General features: G+C 40.7%; 1 protein-coding gene across 1 annotated transcript; it reads right to left on the bottom strand.

Annotated features, from left to right (window-relative positions):
- Window positions 1-1,113: 1,113 nt before the first annotated feature.
- On the bottom strand, window positions 1,114-17,774 carry LOC132092677 (phospholipase DDHD1-like). Its single transcript, XM_059499011.1, has 13 exons — window positions 16,762-17,774; window positions 14,743-14,919; window positions 14,263-14,391; window positions 13,332-13,479; window positions 13,137-13,246; window positions 12,863-12,969; window positions 10,944-11,191; window positions 6,447-6,522; window positions 6,212-6,361; window positions 4,474-4,538; window positions 4,108-4,286; window positions 3,459-3,707; window positions 1,114-2,376 (listed from the first exon to the last, which is right to left on the bottom strand). Exons 1-13 carry the CDS (start codon window positions 17,492-17,494, stop codon window positions 2,195-2,197), a joined length of 2,553 nt encoding a protein of 850 aa, XP_059354994.1. The 5' UTR covers window positions 17,495-17,774; the 3' UTR covers window positions 1,114-2,194.
- Window positions 17,775-18,088: the final 314 nt, after the last annotated feature.

Genomic DNA, 18,088 nt, shown 5'->3' on the forward strand with positions numbered 1-18,088 from the left:
TTGTTTTCCATTTATTCTGATCAAGGCCCACATCAACATGTGCTTATAGTTGATCCCTATATTACCAATAAAGTCAGGATTTAAAAGCAATGAACAGAATGAGACAGAGCGGAGGGTCAATATCAATTTTAATGAAAAACAGGAGGCTCATAAAAGAGGAACAGCTCTGTTCACACTAAAGCTAAACATGAACAGTCCAGTTCTGATATATATGCACGCATAATGCAGACGTTTCCCTCGGACCACGCGCTTGGTAAAGATCTCACTCTTCAGTTTATTGGCACATTCAAGGGTGAGGTAAGGAGAAATGTTAAGTGCTTTTCTCTTGTCATCGATAAAGGCATGGGGGTGTCATTTGTCAGAATTATTGTAAACTAATCATACAAAATTAATACAGAAAACATGGACGTAACACAAAAACAATGGTTCTTTTAAAATGGCAATGTTTTTGTGACTATATGGCTCATTAGTGCTATAATCCATTAGAAAACAACATGACGAGTAACATGTTTGATATGCCGACTGCAGAGAATGCCACGTGTGAAACATGTTGTGTGTTTCAACTTGGACAGAACTATGAGGAGATCCAGTTGTAGGGAGTTTTTCTAACAGCCTCAGTGGAAAACGTTCATATTTTGTCTTTCATGCATGTTAAAACAAAACCTCTAATTCGGAGTTCAGTGTCTATCATGCGAGTGCAGAGGAGAAACTAATGCCTCAAATGTATCAGAAAGAAAAGAAGAAGAAGAAAAAAAAACTCCTCCCTGATGTTCCAAACCATTAGAACTTTCTCTGTTTCATGGAAGAACTTCTGAAGAATGTTCTAGTCGATCTCTCCAGTTACAATAAATGGAAACTGAGGCTTTCAAGGTGCAAAACAGATCATGAAAGTGGTCCATACAACTATGTAACAAGTCTTCTGAAGCTAGAAAATATTTCCAGGAACAGACTGAAAGGTCAGTGATAACCTTCTCCTAAAACACTGTGATCGGATCAAAGATTCAGAGAGTTGAGCTCAGTATCAGTCTAATGCCTGAACGAATCATTCAGAAAACATCTGACTCGGTTAAAGATTCATTCATGAATCAGGCATTTCTGCTTCTCTCGATGGCAGATGAAAACATTTTTAGAGAATAATGACATAAATTTCAATCTTCTTTACATTAAATTCAGATGACTTGAAATATTGTTGCTTTTATGAAACTTTATGATGTTTTGTGTCATTTATTAAGCTTAAAAGCTTCAGTTTCCAACATGGCTATTATTGTTAATAAAAAAATAATAATAATAAATACAATAAATAAAAATGTTACTTAAAATAATCAATAACTGAAATAAAATATAAAAAGTAAACATTTTATTAGGCAACAATTAACTAAAAAGGAAATAAATAAATTAAATTAATAAAAACTGTATAAACAAAACACACCCACAAACACAATTAAATAAAACTTGAAATAAAATTCAAATGAAAATAATAAAAACATAAAAATGAACTCAAAATATTAATATAAACTATAATAGCATATAAATTAAACTAAAATAATACTGATATTGACATGGAAAAAAAACTAGTACAGTTCTTCAAAATATCTCCTTTTGACGAAAGAAAAATCACAGGAATTTGGAACAACATAAGGTTGTATAAATAATAACAGAATTGATATTTTCGCCTGAATCACATTTACTAATGGTTATTCTCTTCGAATTAACTACTCAATATTTGGCCACTTTCAGAAGTGATACAGATTGTTTTATCATCTAAATAATATAAACCTATAATATTTATGCTACATTTATAAAATTCTTCAAAACTATTATTTTTAGGCAAGAAAACACAGCTAATGTACTTCTCAAAAAAACCCTTCTGAAGACGAACCTCCAATTCAGCAGATCTCTGTCAGTCATACAACCACAACAATGTCAATACACACCAGTCGATATGAAGCGACCGCCGCTTGGGGAATCATCAAAGCTGCAACAAGCAGGATCATAACCATCTATCTCATCGAGGTTAAGAACAGGCTTAATCAGAGGATGAAGTGGAGAGAGTAAGTCTCTTCCATGGATGTGCTTCTAAATGGAGGGAAAACAAGGCAAGGACAGGATCTCTGATGCACAGTGAACAAGGTCTGCTAAACTATATTAAGGGAGAGATCAAAGGTGATGGTGTGTCAGAGTTCACATGTGTTAGTTATGATTCAGGGTTGTCCTCTGGCAGGTCATTGGCTTCGTTTGGCCTGTACATGAATGTTAGCAGAAACAGAGCCACATCGTGGGAGCACCAATAGGCTGTGTGTGACGTCACCGCTGACCAGTAGCGGCTCTCCACCAGACCCTCCCTCAGCTCAAAGTCGATGCGTTTCTCAAGCTCCACTGCAAAACAGTAAAGGGAACAATGTCATTGGCACGGGTTTTGGAGGACTGGAGGTTTGATTTTCACAAATCATTGAAGCCATTTCCCACTCAGAATAAAAATGCATCTCCAAACTGTGTTTCTTGTGTTATCTAACAATTTGACTTCATACCACACAAAGTAACTTTACACATTCCGAATTACATATTCATCACTCCCAATTGTGAATATGTATTTCAATGTGACTTTAATAACTCACAACTGCTTTTCGTAGTTGCGACTTTATGTCCCATACTTTATAGAGACTTTATATTTTCAAATTGTGAATTTATAACTTAAAATGCGTTGTACTTTTATATCTCACACTTGTGACTTTCTTTCTGATAATTGTGATTTATTTTTGACAGAGCAATTTTATATCTGCGACATGAATTCACATCTTGCACTTAAAATTTTGCAACTGTAACTTCGTTTTTCTTTATCTTTAAATAGTGGCCTTCTTTCTTTAAATTGCAAAATTATTTCTGGGAATTGAGATTTTATATGTTCAAATAATTCATTTAAAATGTGACCGTACCCCCAGACTGTGACTTTATATTGTTTCTGATAATTATCAATTTATACCCACAACATAATTTTACATCTCACGATTGAAACTCTTTTTCATAATTGCTAAATTATATCTCAAACTGTTTCTTCATATCTAGAAATTGCAACTTTGTTTTCTCTAATTTATTTAATCTAAATCAATAATTTTCTCAAATAAATTTCTTGGAATTCTGACTTTATATCTTCAAAAATATATCTTAGGACATTTTCATATGTCTAAAATGCGACTTTAAACTTACGATTTTGCATCTTACAATGATATTTTATATCTTGCGATTCAACTTTATGTTATCTTACAATTACCTTTTTATTTTCTACTCAGATGTGAAAACAGGTTTCCATTATAATGAAGGATATAGTTATAAAAAACACCAAATGAAAAAACTGCAAAAACGGACTGTTTCCAAACAGGTTTCCTAAACCAAAATACTGTACTAAGGACTGAGAAAATGACCAGAGTGAACAATGACTTCTGTGTGCAGATGATGCTTACAGGACGAGTTATCCATAATGGTAGAGGCTGATTGTGACATGCTGGTGTCTCCTGTCTTGTCCTCAGTGTTCTCCTCTGTCTTCTCCTCCAGTATATCGTCTAACTCCACAGGCCGACACTCTTCCCCTTTCTCACAAGCCCCGCCTTCAGAGTCTGATGGCTCCTCCTCCACACTACCCACCTGTCCACTAGAGCGGGAAAACCTGGAGAACAGGATACCGCCAATGCCTTTACCTATACTTGCCGCTCCTGTGGAAAAAACAAGTATGTACAGTTACAGTTAGAAACTAGGATTGCTTTTGCATACACATGTATATATTTTGATATTTATATCTGTTTATATCTGATATTTTAGTTTTGGCCTATAATATATATTATTGCTAAGGGCTTTTCCAAATCTCCAGTTGTTTCTGTGACACTTCCTAATTGCTTTCAATTGATCCAATGCTTTGCTAAGCTGTTTCTATTTATCGCTTTGCACACTAAAATCAAGAGCTATAAACTGCAGATACGCAGTAACTGTAGGCAGGCTGCCATTATGTCAGTATTTGGGAAGTGTAATCCTACTCCACCGCTCACTCTACATCCTGCTTGCCCTCCGAGTGTTTTATTATACAGACGGCTTTAATGATCTCTCTCTCCATCTCACCCATAATGCTGGCCTTGCCCAGGCTGGTGAAAGACTCGCCGTAGTGTCTGCGGGGCTGTGGAGGGGAGGTGCAGGGGCTCGGGAGGCTCTCCGTATCGGACACAGAAGCACTTTCCTTTGACGGATTCAGTAGAGTGGGACGGATCTGGTCATACGGTGTGGGGCTGTTGGTGTTGTACCTAAAAAAAAAAAAAAAAAGCAATGGTTAAATGAATGTAAAAAAATATATGCATTGTACGTTATAGAAACAGACATTTATTTGCTTACAATATTTTGCTTTGCATCTAATAATAATAATAATAAAAATCAATTTAACTCTTGGATTTCATTTTTCAATTTATTGAGCGAAGGCATTATTGTACTCACCAGTGAATTTGGACAGGTGATATATTGCTATAATGCTTCAGGATGAGAGGCTCCAACCTGTATGCCTAAAAGGAAGCCATTTGTCTTTATTTAGATTGTTATTTATGTTTCCTGACTGATATTCAGATATTCTATCTTTGATTACAATACTTTGACGAGTGGGGCGGGAGGGTTTTGTGTTTATTTTGATCATTAAAATGTCATTTGATTGTCCGCCGGTTCCCGCCTCCTTCTTTCCGATGATTATGGAGTTTTATCGTTACAGTGGTGCCGAAGCCCGGAAGAAGGAGGGACGCGCTGCTGAAGATCCCTCGCCGCTGTGGTGAATCTGCAGTGCCATCGAGCAGGCGAGGGAGTGTGCCGCCATGGACGCTCGAGGCGGTGGAGGCTGGAGTGAGTTGCCGGGGACGGGCGAGCTCGCTGCCGGCCGCCCGTGATGTGGAGGGGCGGCTGCCGTCCGTGAGGGAGCGAAGGAGTCGGCGCCGTTCACCAGGGGGCCGGAGCCTGCTTCCTCCGTGAAGGAAACCGGAGGAGCAGGGAACGGGGGACTCCTCCGGCTGCCCAAAACCGGAGGAGCCGTCGCCGTCCACCGGGGCGGCGGAGGAGTGTCGTGCCGTCCGCCGAGGGCCATCCAGTGCCACCACCAGGAACCGCGGAGGAGATCACCCAGCTGGTGGAGGGCCGAGCAGCAGTGCGTCTGGGAACCGGAATTTTTTTTTTTTTTTTTTTCTCCCCTCTGTTGCTCCCCCTTCCATCTCCTTTTCTCTCGCCTCGTCTGTCCTACGCCCAGGTTCCCGCAGGTCCCCGTGAGCGGTCCCACCCGGAGGGAGGGGGGGGGGGGGATGAGCGCAGTCTTGAGGGTATCCCCCGGCCTGCGAGGGGCAATGGGGGTATGTGACAAGTGGGGCGGGGCTGAGAGACGTGGAAACAGGAGCAAGGCCGGTGGAGGGATTGGGAATGAGCGACACCTGCTCGACCCACCGGTCTCGAGTCCCACGGAGGAGATGGAGGGATATAAAACCGGAGCGACGACAGTGATGGACGAGAGAGGACCAGGCCTGGGTTTTAGTTTGTGTTTTGATATTTATTTGTGCGCGTCAGTCGTCCGTGAGGGGCTGACGCACTGTTTTGTGTTTATTTTGATCATTAAAATATCATTTGATTGTCCGCCGGTTCCCGCCTCCTTCTTCCCGCCTCCTTCTTCCCGATGATTATGAAGGTTGTTATCGTTACAAATACTAACTATACTGGACTATACTGCAAAAAAAATTTCACAATTAATTGCAAAGAAATAATAAGCAACACATTAAATGTGACATTTTGACGTAGATTGACTGAAATAAGGGTGGGACAATGGAAGAACCTTTTTTTGGGTTCCTTAAAAAACCTTTAAGTAAAGAGTTGTTCAAAGAACAATTTTTTCTTAGCGTGAAGTAAATTGTTATAATCTAAAGTACCTTTTCCCACTATAAAAAAGCTTTTGTGGAATAAATGTGGCAATAATAAAATAATAATAATAATTTTTAAGAGAGCATTTTAATTATTTAGAATTTAGGGACCAACAGATTAGATCAAATTATTAATTTGATTACATATATTTTAATGCTATAATTCATTTATAATACAATTATTTTATTGCAAGATTAGGTTTTGTTTCCCACTTGGCTCATATATGGACCAGTAACAAAAGAAATCAGATCATGGGCTATATTTACATTGCAATCTAAATCACACTCACTACAGGATCCGTGGGATGAAAGATGTTGAAAAGCCTCTGGCAGATGGATTTGGGGAGGAAGTGGTCCTGCGTTCTGTTGCTTCCAGGACGGACCCCTCGCAAAGCCAAAAACACAGCCAGAGGAGATCCCATGCAGAAGAAGTTCTCCACCTACGCATCACACGGTTTATTGAATAAGACTAACACAAACAGGAGGGCAAGTGGAGAGAGGAAGGGTAAAGTTATACTAACGTACCTTGAATTTCAGAGCTGGAAACGGTCTTGAGGATGAGGTTTGTAAATGCCGAAGCGTATCTTCCAAATCCCTCATTCTGCAAACGAAATATTAAATTACATTTTTGGAGAAGAACACCACACAAACCAGATTTACAGAGGGATGGTCTTTGTGGACTAGAGTGCAGACAAAACTAAAAAAATTTTAATAATTAATGACTTTAAATGCACCGGAATCAACAAGAGAGCACTAAAGCAGCTGACAAACTAACAATTGGATTAAATATAAAGAAATCACAGAAAAGGGTTGTAAAAGTTGTTGTTCCTATTTTTAAGAGTATCAGACAACAGAAATCACAGGTTAAATAAAACAACAACTAGTTTTTACATTTTCTTTTGAAAACAAGAGTGGTGCTAGCCACGTAAAACTGATGACCACAATTCTGGGGAATTGGATGCTTGCCTGTGCGTTGTTATTCAGCTGCTCAGATGTTCTGAATGGCTGTTAACAAGTTTCTGTTTGGTTTCTACCGTGCTCTGAGTGGATGTTAGCATGTCGCTGGTGGTGTTAGTGTGTTGTTTGAGTGTTGTTAGCATGCTGTTATGCAGTTTCTAGCGTTCTGAATGTTAATATGTTACTAGAGTGTTCTGGTTATTGTTAGCGTGTCGCTCTGCGATTGCTGGACTGTTGTGAGTGGTTGTTAGTGTCTTGCTAGTGTGTGGATGTTAGCGTGTTGCTACACTGTTCTGAGTGGTTGTTAGTTTCTTGCTAGTGTGTGGATGTTAGCGTGTTGCTACACTGTTGTGAGCGGTTGTTAGTGTCTTGCTAGTGTGTGGATGTTAGCGTGTTGCTACACTGTTCTGAGTGGTTGTTAGTGTCTTGCTAGTGTGTGGATGTTAGCGTGTTGCTACATTGTTCTGAGTGGTTGTTAGTGTCTTGCTAGTGTGTGGATGTTAGCGTGTTGCTACACTGTTCTGAGTGGTTGTTAGTGTCTTGCTAGTGTGTGGATGTTAGCGTGTTGCTACATTGTTCTGAGTGGTTGTTAGTGTCTTGCTAGTGTGTGGATGTTAGCGTGTTGCTACACTGTTCTGAGTGGTTGTTAGTGTCTTGCTAGTCTGTGGATGTTAGCGTGTTGCTACACTGTTCTGAGTGGTTGTTAGTGTCTTGCTAGTCTGTGGATGTTAGCGTGTTGCTACACTGTTCTGAGTGGTTGTTAGTGTCTTGCTAGTGGGTGGATGTTAGCGTGTTGCTACACTGTTCTGAGTGGTTGTTAGTGTCTTGCTAGTGGGTGGATGTTAGCGTGTTGCTACACTGTTCTGAGTGGTTGTTAGTGTCTTGCTAGTGGGTGGATGTTAGCGTGTTGCTACACTGTTCTGAGTGGTTGTTAGTGTCTTGCTAGTGTGTGGATGTTAGCGTGTTGCTACACTGTTCTGAGTGGTTGTTAGTGTCTTGCTAGTGTGTGGATGTTAGCGTGTTGCTACACTGTTCTGAGTGGTTGTTAGTGTCTTGCTAGTGTGTGGATGTTAGCGTGTTGCTACACTGTTCTGAGTGGTTGTTAGTGTCTTGCTAGTGGGTGGATGTTAGCGTGTTGCTACACTGTTCTGAGTGGTTGTTAGTGTCTTGCTAGTGGGTGGATGTTAGCGTGTTGCTACACTGTTCTGAGTGGTTGTTAGTGTCTTGCTAGTGGGTGGATGTTAGCGTGTTGCTACACTGTTCTGAGTGGTTGTTAGTGTCTTGCTAGTGGGTGGATGTTAGCGTGTTGCTACACTGTTCTGAGTGGTTGTTAGTGTCTTGCTAGTGTGTGGATGTTAGCGTGTTGCTACACTGTTCTGAGTGGTTGTTAGTGTCTTGCTAGTGTGTGGATGTCAGCGTGTTGCTACACTGTTCTGAGTGGTTGTTAGTGTCTTGCTAGTGTGTGGATGTCAGCGTGTTGCTACACTGTTCTGAGTGGTTGTTAGTGTCTTGCTAGTGTGTGGATGTTAGCGTGTTGCTACACTGTTCTGAGTGGTTGTTAGTGTCTTGCTAGTGTGTGGATGTTAGCGTGTTGCTACACTGTTCTGAGTGGTTGTTAGTGTCTTGCTAGTGTGTGGATGTTAGCGTGTTGCTACACTGTTCTGAGTGGTTGTTAGTGTCTTGCTAGTGTGTGGATGTTAGCGTGTTGCTACATTGTTCTGAGAGGTTGTTAGTGTCTTGCTAGTGTGTGGATGTATAGTGTTGCTACATTGTTCTGAGTGGTTGTTAGTGTCTTGCTAGTGTGTGGATGTATAGTGTTGCTACATTGTTCTGAGTGGTTGTTAGTGTCTTGCTAGTGTGTGGATGTTAGCGTGTTGCTACATTGTTCTGAGTGGTTGTTAGTGTCTTGCTAGTCTGTGGATGTTAACGTGTTGCTACACTGTTCTGAGTGGTTGTTAGTGTCTTGCTAGTGTGTGGATGTATAGTGTTGCTACATTGTTCTGAGTGGTTGTTAGTGTCTTGCTAGTGTGTGGATGTTAGCGTGTTGCTACATTGTTCTGAGTGGTTATTAGTGTCTTGCTAGTGTGTGGATGTTAGCGTGTTGCTACATTGTTCTGAGTGGTTGTTAGTGTCTTGCTAGTGTGTGGATGTTAGCGTGTTGCTACACTGTTCTGAGTGGTTATTAGTGTCTTGCTAGTGTGTGGATGTTAGCGTGTTGCTACATTGTTCTGAGTGGTTGTTAGTGTCTTGCTAGTGTGTGGATGTTAGCGTGATGCTACATTGTTCTCAGAGGTTGTTAGTGTCTTGCTAGTGTGTGGATGTTAGCCTGTTGCTACATTGTTCTGAGAGGTTGTTAGTGTCTTGCTAGTGTGTGGATGTTAGCGTGTTGCTACATTGTTCTGAGAGGTTGTTAGTGTCTTGCTAGTGTGTGGATGTTAGCGTGATGCTACATTGTTCTCAGAGGTTGTTAGTGTCTTGCTAGTGTGTGGATGTTAGCGTGTTGCTACACTGTTCTGAGTGGTTATTAGTGTCTTGCTAGTGTGTGGATGTTAGCGTGTTGCTACATTGTTCTGAGTGGTTGTTAGTGTCTTGCTAGTGTGTGGATGTTAGCGTGATGCTACATTGTTCTCAGAGGTTGTTAGTGTCTTGCTAGTGTGTGGATGTTAGCCTGTTGCTACATTGTTCTGAGAGGTTGTTAGTGTCTTGCTAGTGTGTGGATGTTAGCGTGTTGCTACATTGTTCTGAGAGGTTGTTAGTGTCTTGCTAGTGTGTGGATGTTAGCGTGATGCTACATTGTTCTCAGAGGTTGTTAGTGTCTTGCTAGTGTGTGGATGTTAGCGTGATGCTACATTGTTCTCAGCGGTTGTTAGTGTCTTGCTAGTGTGTGGATGTTAGCGTGATGCTACATTGTTCTCAGAGGTTGTTAGTGTCTTGCTAGTGTGTGGATGTTAGCCTGTTGCTACATTGTTCTGAGAGGTTGTTAGTGTCTTGCTAGTGTGTGGATGTTAGCGTGTTGCTACATTGTTCTGAGAGGTTGTTAGTGTCTTGCTAGTGTGTGGATGTTAGCGTGATGCTACATTGTTCTCAGAGGTTGTTAGTGTCTTGCTAGTGTGTGGATGTTAACGTGTTGCTAAATTGTTCCGAGTGGTTGTTAGTGTCTTGCTAGTGTGTGGATGTTAACGTGTTGCTACATTGTTCTGAGAGGTTGTTAGTATCTTGCTAGTGTGTGGATGTTAGCGTGTTGCTACATTGTTCTGAGTGGTTGTTAGTGTCTTGCTAGCGTGTTCTAGGTGATTGTTAACATGTTGCTAGTATGTTTTGAGTGGTTATTGTTAGCATGTTGTTCTGCAATTTCTGGACTGTTCTGAGAAGTTGTGTCTTATGGATGTTAGCGTATTGCTTTGCGATTACTAGATGAATCTGATTGGTTGTTAGTATGTTGCTATGCAGTTGCTACAGTTAAGGTGGCCATCTGTAAAGTGACTATGGCATCCTATGGTGGTTCGGTTTCAGAATTATATCCTTTTATAGCACTATATTGAGTGTTTTATATTTAATACATTATTTATGCAACTGTAACTGCAGTGTCGATGCATTCATGGCATCTCTGAGCTGCATAAAACAGTCTAGAGAAAAATATCTAAATGCCACTTGAAATGCAGCTTCTGTGACACTTCTCCAGTGCATTTTGTCTGATATTGATTTAATTTGATTTGTAATAGCATTTATTGAATAAAGATACAAATTTGCATCAAATAAATATGATGCTTAAATTTAATAAGTTTAAGAATGCCCTTATAAAAGAGTAAAAAATGTCCCTGGAAATCGATTTAATAAAAAAAAATAATAATTTAATTAAAATTTCTTCTTTATCACTGGCGTAGGAATATTTTTCAGTTTTTATCCTGGAATCCAGCAAAGTCTCCTCCTTTATGGTTGAAATGGCCTCCCTAAAACTCTTGATTTAAAAAAAAAAAAAAGAGTGTGTTCTATGTAACTGCTTATCATTATTACATTCACTTAATATAATGGGAGTGTAGAGTGTAACTATAATTAGTTGTAAACCTTAAGCAAGTGTTTCGAAGATCTTCCAGTAGCTGACGCTCTTGTCTGCTAACATCAGCCTCCATGGCATCTGGCACATCTTCGTGAACAAAGCGCACAGGGTCCCACCCGGTCATGATGTCAAAGGTGATGACACAGCCGAGCGAGTGGGAGACGATGGACACCTTTCCATTCTCTGCAAATTCTGGGTTGCGCTCACAAAAGAGCGTGTAGAGTCGGTTCAACTCTTTGGTCAGTCCCCGGGTGATCTGAGGATGCAAGTGCAGTGAGCATGAAATGAACAATTGTGACACTTTATTTGTGTACAAGGAAAGAGTAGGACAGAGTGAGCGTCAGTGTTCGAGTGGGGCATTCAGTCAAACTTTACATGAGAGAGACTGAGAACAGCTCTGCTCCAAAACCTATTCAGCTGCCATGATGTCTACGGCCTACATAGACAGCTGCCTTCTAAATTAGCATGCATTCTGAATGGAACCTAGTAAGTGACAGATTTGGAACAATGAACATAGCTAGTGATGTAGTGAATAAACATGTGAAATGCATGGAGAATTCAGTAACTGATTTCAACTGAATGCTGCTAAGCTAAAAATAGTCTTCTAAGCTAAAATACATAGCACAAACAAGTATGGGTTGAAATAATCTAAATCTAAAAACCCAATTAATTGTACTCAAACAGAAAACATTTTCAAGATCATATTTCTCAACACACTTAAGAACACTATTAAAAAGTGCATTTTGTAATAATGTCAAATTAAAACTTTAAAGTACATTTTAAATCATTTTAATCCTTTGTTGTGCTTTAAATAATTTAAACTGTTTTGATATGGTGACTAAGTTGACCAATATATATGTAAAGCATTGGAATTTAATTTCACTCTGTTATTCAGTATTACATTGAAAATTTATATATTTAACATGTAGTAAATCATTAAAGTCATCATTTAAATGTGATAATACACGTAAATTTAATTACATGACATACAAGATTCAGAAATTATATTTAAGTACATTTGGCTGTATACTTTAACCATATTTGAAAGACATTTAATTTTAATATTACAAATAAAGATGTTAAAAAAGTGCTCTATGGTTCATCTAATTGCTTTTAATTTTTACATTTAAACTATATTAGTTTTTCAATTAATTGCAATGCACATGCAATTAAGTGTCTGGAAAAAAATACATTCAGTTCACATTTAAATATATTTGTTTATAGTATTCTATATTCATAATAACTTTTTATAAGCAGTTAGCCTGGGAAAACCCAGACTACTTCCGGCGAATTTCAATTCTCTCTACAGAATAGTCTGGCAAAGAGGACTATCTAGCTCGTTTCTGTGCCGCCGAAATCGCGGCACCAATCAGAAACGTTGAGGCGGGGTTTACACGATGACGACAGCGCAGCGACGCTAAAGCAGATTTTGTACATTACAAAGATGGATGCTGCAGAGGAACATTCGTTCGAAACTGCTATCGCGTCTGTTTTAAGTGATTTAAACTTTAACTTTGCGTTAAAACCCGAGCAAAGAACAACACTTGAAGCCTTCAAGTCTGCATACGTCATCTCCTTCATCGCTCTGATTGGTTTTAGGTCTATCCAATTGCGCCCAGAGGCATTTGAACGAGGTCCGTCGGTGACGCCCCTTTAGAAACGAGACGTCTAATAGGCTTTGCCAGACCCTAACTCAGTTTCAACTGAAAAGGGTCTGGTTTTAACCAGGCTAATAAGCAGTAGATTTTGGTCAAAATATGGCATTTTAATTTAATTTAAGTACAGCCATTGCATAGGAAGCATAACCATCTTTGATGCTTTCAAAATGTTGTTTATGTACTAGATTTTGAAACATGTCTGGTTTATAAAGGGGTAGAAAGTTGAAAAATGAAAAATAATGAGAAAATGAAAGAAAAAAGTATGTCACCTCATCCCTGTACAAAGGGCTCGTGTAGTACATGATGTCCATCGCACTGCTGTTCAGCATGTCTCTCAGACCTCGCACTTTGTCTGGAGTAATGGAGTCCACGGTGTCTGAAAAAGTAATCATCATCATAAATTAAATATATCACTGCTAATAGTTTTCAACCATTATGCAAATTTTATTAATAGGATAAACCCCTTGAGATGTAACATCTCGTTTTCGAGGGGGTCCTATTATGTGCTTTGTCTTGTTTTTTATTAGTTTCCATAGGCATTACCTCCATCCAGGGCGAGTTTAGATCGCCATTCCACTGGAAGGAACTCAACGTGTTCATTTGTTCGGTCAGAAAAGTGCTTCTCCTCCATCTTGCGGGCAGCATCACGCATCCTAACCATCCGTGAAATGCATTAGTTAGCTTCAGCTCTAGGTGAGTGGCTTTGTGCAGATTCAGCTGTATGATTGGTAGACTTACATGCTGGTATTTCTAATAATGCGCCCCTGATCCATCTTCTGGCCAATCCCATGTACCACAAAGACTATGTGCGTTGTTTCAGGAGGCGTGTCCTCTAGAGCCGCCTCCTCCACGTAACCTCGATGGAGGCGGGTCCCGCTGCTGGACGCTAACCAGTCATGAAGGAAGAAACTTTGCTTTATTTTATCTTTGGGTTTAACAGGGACTCTGCTAGTGAAAAAGCTTAAAGGTATTGACTGAGGTTTCAATAAAAATGACATTTAAGTATAATTTAGTCAGTGCATGTCAGTGTATTCAGCAATACCCTTGAACCATATTTCAAAGACAATAGTAAGTAGTAAAAGTAATTATGAATTTACATATAAATATGTACTTAGTTCCCCGGTCAAAAAAATCTATCCATGTCGTCAATAAATAATATACTATCAATGGTGCCAAAGCTATAACATGACCCGGTGAAATTAATAAACTGAAAAATCATTTTCATTTTAGTCCATGTCTATTTGCTTTGAAATCATCTGTAGGCTAGTGTACTCCAATAATGAACAGTACTTTGAAAAGTTCATAATAGTTCGTTGAAAAGTTACTTCTCTTTTTCTTGTGGGAAACCAAACTAAAAAAAAATTATGACTCCTCACAAATTTTTTGTTCCGAGTGGCAAATCATGCACTGAATTTGGAATAACATACTAGCACACTACACTTTTGTATTCCAGAAATAGTAAGAGTAGTATGCCATCATGTTATTTCGAGTTCAGCCATGGATTGGCCATTTATAAAAAATAAAAATAAAATGGTGATTGTGTCCTGCCCAAACTTCCAGTTTCAACGGAAAATACAAAGCTTAAGATAAAGCACTACACTCATGTTATGTGGTCTTTAAATGAGCAACACCATTGAGAATGTACTTATTAATCAAGATTGTTACAGACCTTTGGAGAATCCCAGTTTCTGAGTAACAGTCCGTGCGATCTTTGATGTGGTAGCATCGCTGTAAAGGTACACTTCATCCACGCTGTGCCAGTCCACGTGGCTCCGGCTCAGTTTCAGACTGTGAATGGCTGAGTGAATTAAGAGCAGAAGTCAAACAGGTCTGTTTCAAATTACCTGACTGGTAAGTAATGCCTAACCAGCTCAGTTCATTTCAATTAAGGGTCTTTTTGACTATTAGCAAACACAAGTGACAGTCAATAGCCCTTCTGCTGTATACATGTCAGCAGTGTTTATTCTAGTTCAGTTGTGTGTCATATGAGACAAACAGGATGTCTGGGTTGAGTTGTGGTTCATTCATGACCGTGCCTCTTGAACAGATGAATTAAGTGTCAATGTTAAGTCGGCCTTTTTTTGTGTGTGCTTGACCTCTTTAACAAAGCTGCCTAACTCTGAGTCCTATTCGTAGCATGGTTTTTTACCATCTTTGGTGTCCACCGTAATGGGCACCACTTCCGTGTCAAAGGTGTCTTTCATCTGCTGGCCTCGGAAACGGGCGAGATGCTCCAGTTCAATGAGGTCACTGTCCTCTTCCTCCAGGGGCAGCCAGGTCCCATCCGTGAACCACTGGCCTCTCATGACCGGGATGTGGTCCTGTTCTGTAAATGCAAGCAGTATGAGGATTTTGTCATCATTTGCTCACCCTCCTGTTGTTCCAAACCTGCATGAGTTTCTTTCTTCTGATGAACACAAAATGTTTCGAAAAACACTGGCAACCAAACAGTTGCTGGTGGCCATTTTTTCATATTATGGAAGTCCCTGACTACAAAGCTGTTTGGTTACCAACATTCTTCAAAATATCTTCTTTTGTGTTCAACATGATGACAAAAAGGGGGAGTCGTGGCCTAGTGGTTAGAGAGTTTGACTCCTAACCCTAAGGCTGTGGGTTCGAGTCTCGGGCCGGCAATACCACGACTTAGGTGCCCTTGAGCAAGGCACCGAACCCCAAACTGCTCCCCGGGCGCCGCAGCATAAATGATGCCCACTGCTCCGGGTGTGTGTTCACAGTGTGTGTGTGTGTGTTCACTGCTCTGTGTGTGTGCACTTTGGATGGGTTAAATGCAGAGCACCAATTCTGAGTATGGGTCATCATACTTGGCTGTATGTCACTTCACTTCAAAATGTTTAATTTTGGGTGAACTCTCCCTTTAAGGTGCGGCCAAATTAGCAAAATATTGCGGAACAAAAAATGGCCCATTGTCTGTTATCAATAACGATTTCACAACTCAGAAATTTAAATTTTAAATTTAAAATCTGGCAGCTTTCTGTGGGTCAACTGTTAGTGTGACCAACTTAAACGTCCTTTGCCTTTCGCCTTGATGCGAAATATCTGATTGTGAAAATCTAAATTAAAAAAAAGAAATATGCCCTAATTACTCATCATTATGAACACCAAAGGAGAAGTTGCAATATAATGCTTGATTAGTAAAGTAGCCGAAAGGACTAGTGCTATATATTTAAGGAACAGAACAGACCATAACGTAGCCTGTTATTATTCGTTCAAAGCCACATTCAAACTTGCCATCAAATCAGGAGCAATGACTTTCAGGACTTTCCAGGTCAAGTTTGTATAATGAGCTCACTGAGATTTAAAGGGATACTCCACCGCAAAATGAAAATGTTGTCATTAATCACTTACCCCCATGTTGTTCCAAACCCATAAAAGCTTTGTTCATCTTCGGAACACAATTTAAGATATTTTGGATGAAAACCGGGAGGTTTGTGTGACTGTCCCATAGACTGCCAATTAAATAACAGTGTCAAGGTCCGGGAAAGTATGAAAAGCATCGTCAGAATAGTCCATCTGCCATCAGTGCTTCAACTGTTAACATTATGAAGCGACGACAATACTTGCTTTTTTTTCTGTGTCAGCCGCGCCACAAGGACATGTTTTTTACGTGTATTTACGCTTCGGTTTGAAAGAAAACAGTGCATCTGATACAGAAGAACGTACAGCTCAGATTTGTCAAAATGGCACTACGCTCATTAAGAGAGAAAGAGGAGAGGATTTTTTGAATAAACTCATTTTTTTGTTTTCTTCATGTACAATAGTATTGTTGTCGCTTCATAACATTATGGTTGAACCACTGATGGGAGATCAACCATTATGACGATGCTTTTCATACTTTCCTGGACCTTGACAGTGTTCTGTGGGACAGTCACAAGCCTCCCAGTTTCCATCCAAAATATCTTTTTTATACAGGTTTGGAAGGTCATGGGGGTAGGTGATTAATGACAAAATTGTCATTTTGCGGTGGAATATCCCTTTAAGAGTTATGGCTGTGATGTTTAGACTACTTTTAGTATACCTTCTGGTGCTTTTGGAGCTTGACAGCCCCAGGTAACCGTATAATATCGTTGTACGTGTAAGAGCAGTATGAGCATTCTGCAAAACATCTACTTTTGTTTTCCAGATAATATTTGATTGTACAGATACTCACGGTTCCAGTATACAGGATAACAGTCCTTCTTTTTGATGTCCACCTCGTAGAGACCTCCACGGACGCACACTGCGTCCACATTGATGCTCTCTGAATCCAGCTCCGTCTCTTCCGTGGAGCCTCCAGCCTCCGCGCTCTCGGGTACCGACTGTCTCCGGACCTCTGGTGCTTCGCATCCTGACGGTGACTCGAATAAATCCTCCGCCTCTTCACCCGCATCCCTCCGTCTGACCTCGGCCGGATTAAGTTCGCAGAATTTGCGATACGCCAACTCGATTTTCAGAGAATCGTGTCCAACAAACGGTTTCCAGGTCCTCTTGTCCTCTTTGTAGAACCAGCGCACCTCCTCGGGTCCGAGCTCCGTGACAACTTCCCCGCGGTGCCGCGAGCTGTTGGAGCGGCTGCGCTTTTTCGTGACGACGTTCCCGTCACTTTCGGTGTAGTTCGGGTCTACGGGGATGTCGAGATAATTTGAGTCCGGATCAGAACCTAGACGGCCGTGATAGGCGGCGAAGCCCTCGTCCACCAGGCCGAGCATCAGTCCTCGTGGGCCTCGGGGCAGCGGCAGATGTGCGTCTATGCCCGGCTGCACCGCGTCCATCCCGGCGAGTATCGCGTCGCCCGTGGGTTCGACAAAGCAGGACGCGCACGCATCCTCCATCCTCCCCCATTCATCGACATTTCCCCTGCTTTGTGAACAACTCAACGACGTTTTGTCCTGACAAGCGCTCATAGCCGCTTTCTAGAAAACAGCGAACGGAGCGATTTCAGCCCCGGTCAGCTGATTATAATAACAACAAATCTAACGATGTTAAAACCTCTCCTTCCCCGGCGCGACCGGAGCCGCCAGCATCTGTACGGACGCGTCAGTCACACACCCTGGACTTTAACTCCATTAAATAATGTCGAATTCAATCGGACGATCCTCTACTTACAGGGCGAACACGCCAACCTGTTCACTTTTCCATTATATGCCGACTATTTCGCCCCGTGAAGCCCCTCTTGCTCTGGAACGGCGTCTGACTCGTGAACGAATCTTTCTGTTCGGATTTTTTCAAAGGATTGGTTCAACCGGTTCACAAAATAAGTCCGAACGAGTCGCTCACGATTGAATCGGTTGGAGCGGTTCTCGAATCCACATCCCATCTCATGAAATATGTTGTTTTCGAAATATCACGTGTTATTTCTGCCATATAGCTGACTGATTATATGGCTGACATAATATGAGTAGCATTAGGATGCCATGCAAATTCTATTCTAAATAACGTTTAATGATTTTTTTTGTAAGCTTAATGAAAAATGACAGTAAACAACCAACTAATCGCCG

The sequence above is a fragment of the Carassius carassius genome, chromosome 18 (genome assembly GCF_963082965.1).
Source record: "Carassius carassius chromosome 18, fCarCar2.1, whole genome shotgun sequence".
Classification (NCBI taxonomy): Eukaryota; Metazoa; Chordata; class Actinopteri; order Cypriniformes; family Cyprinidae; genus Carassius; species Carassius carassius.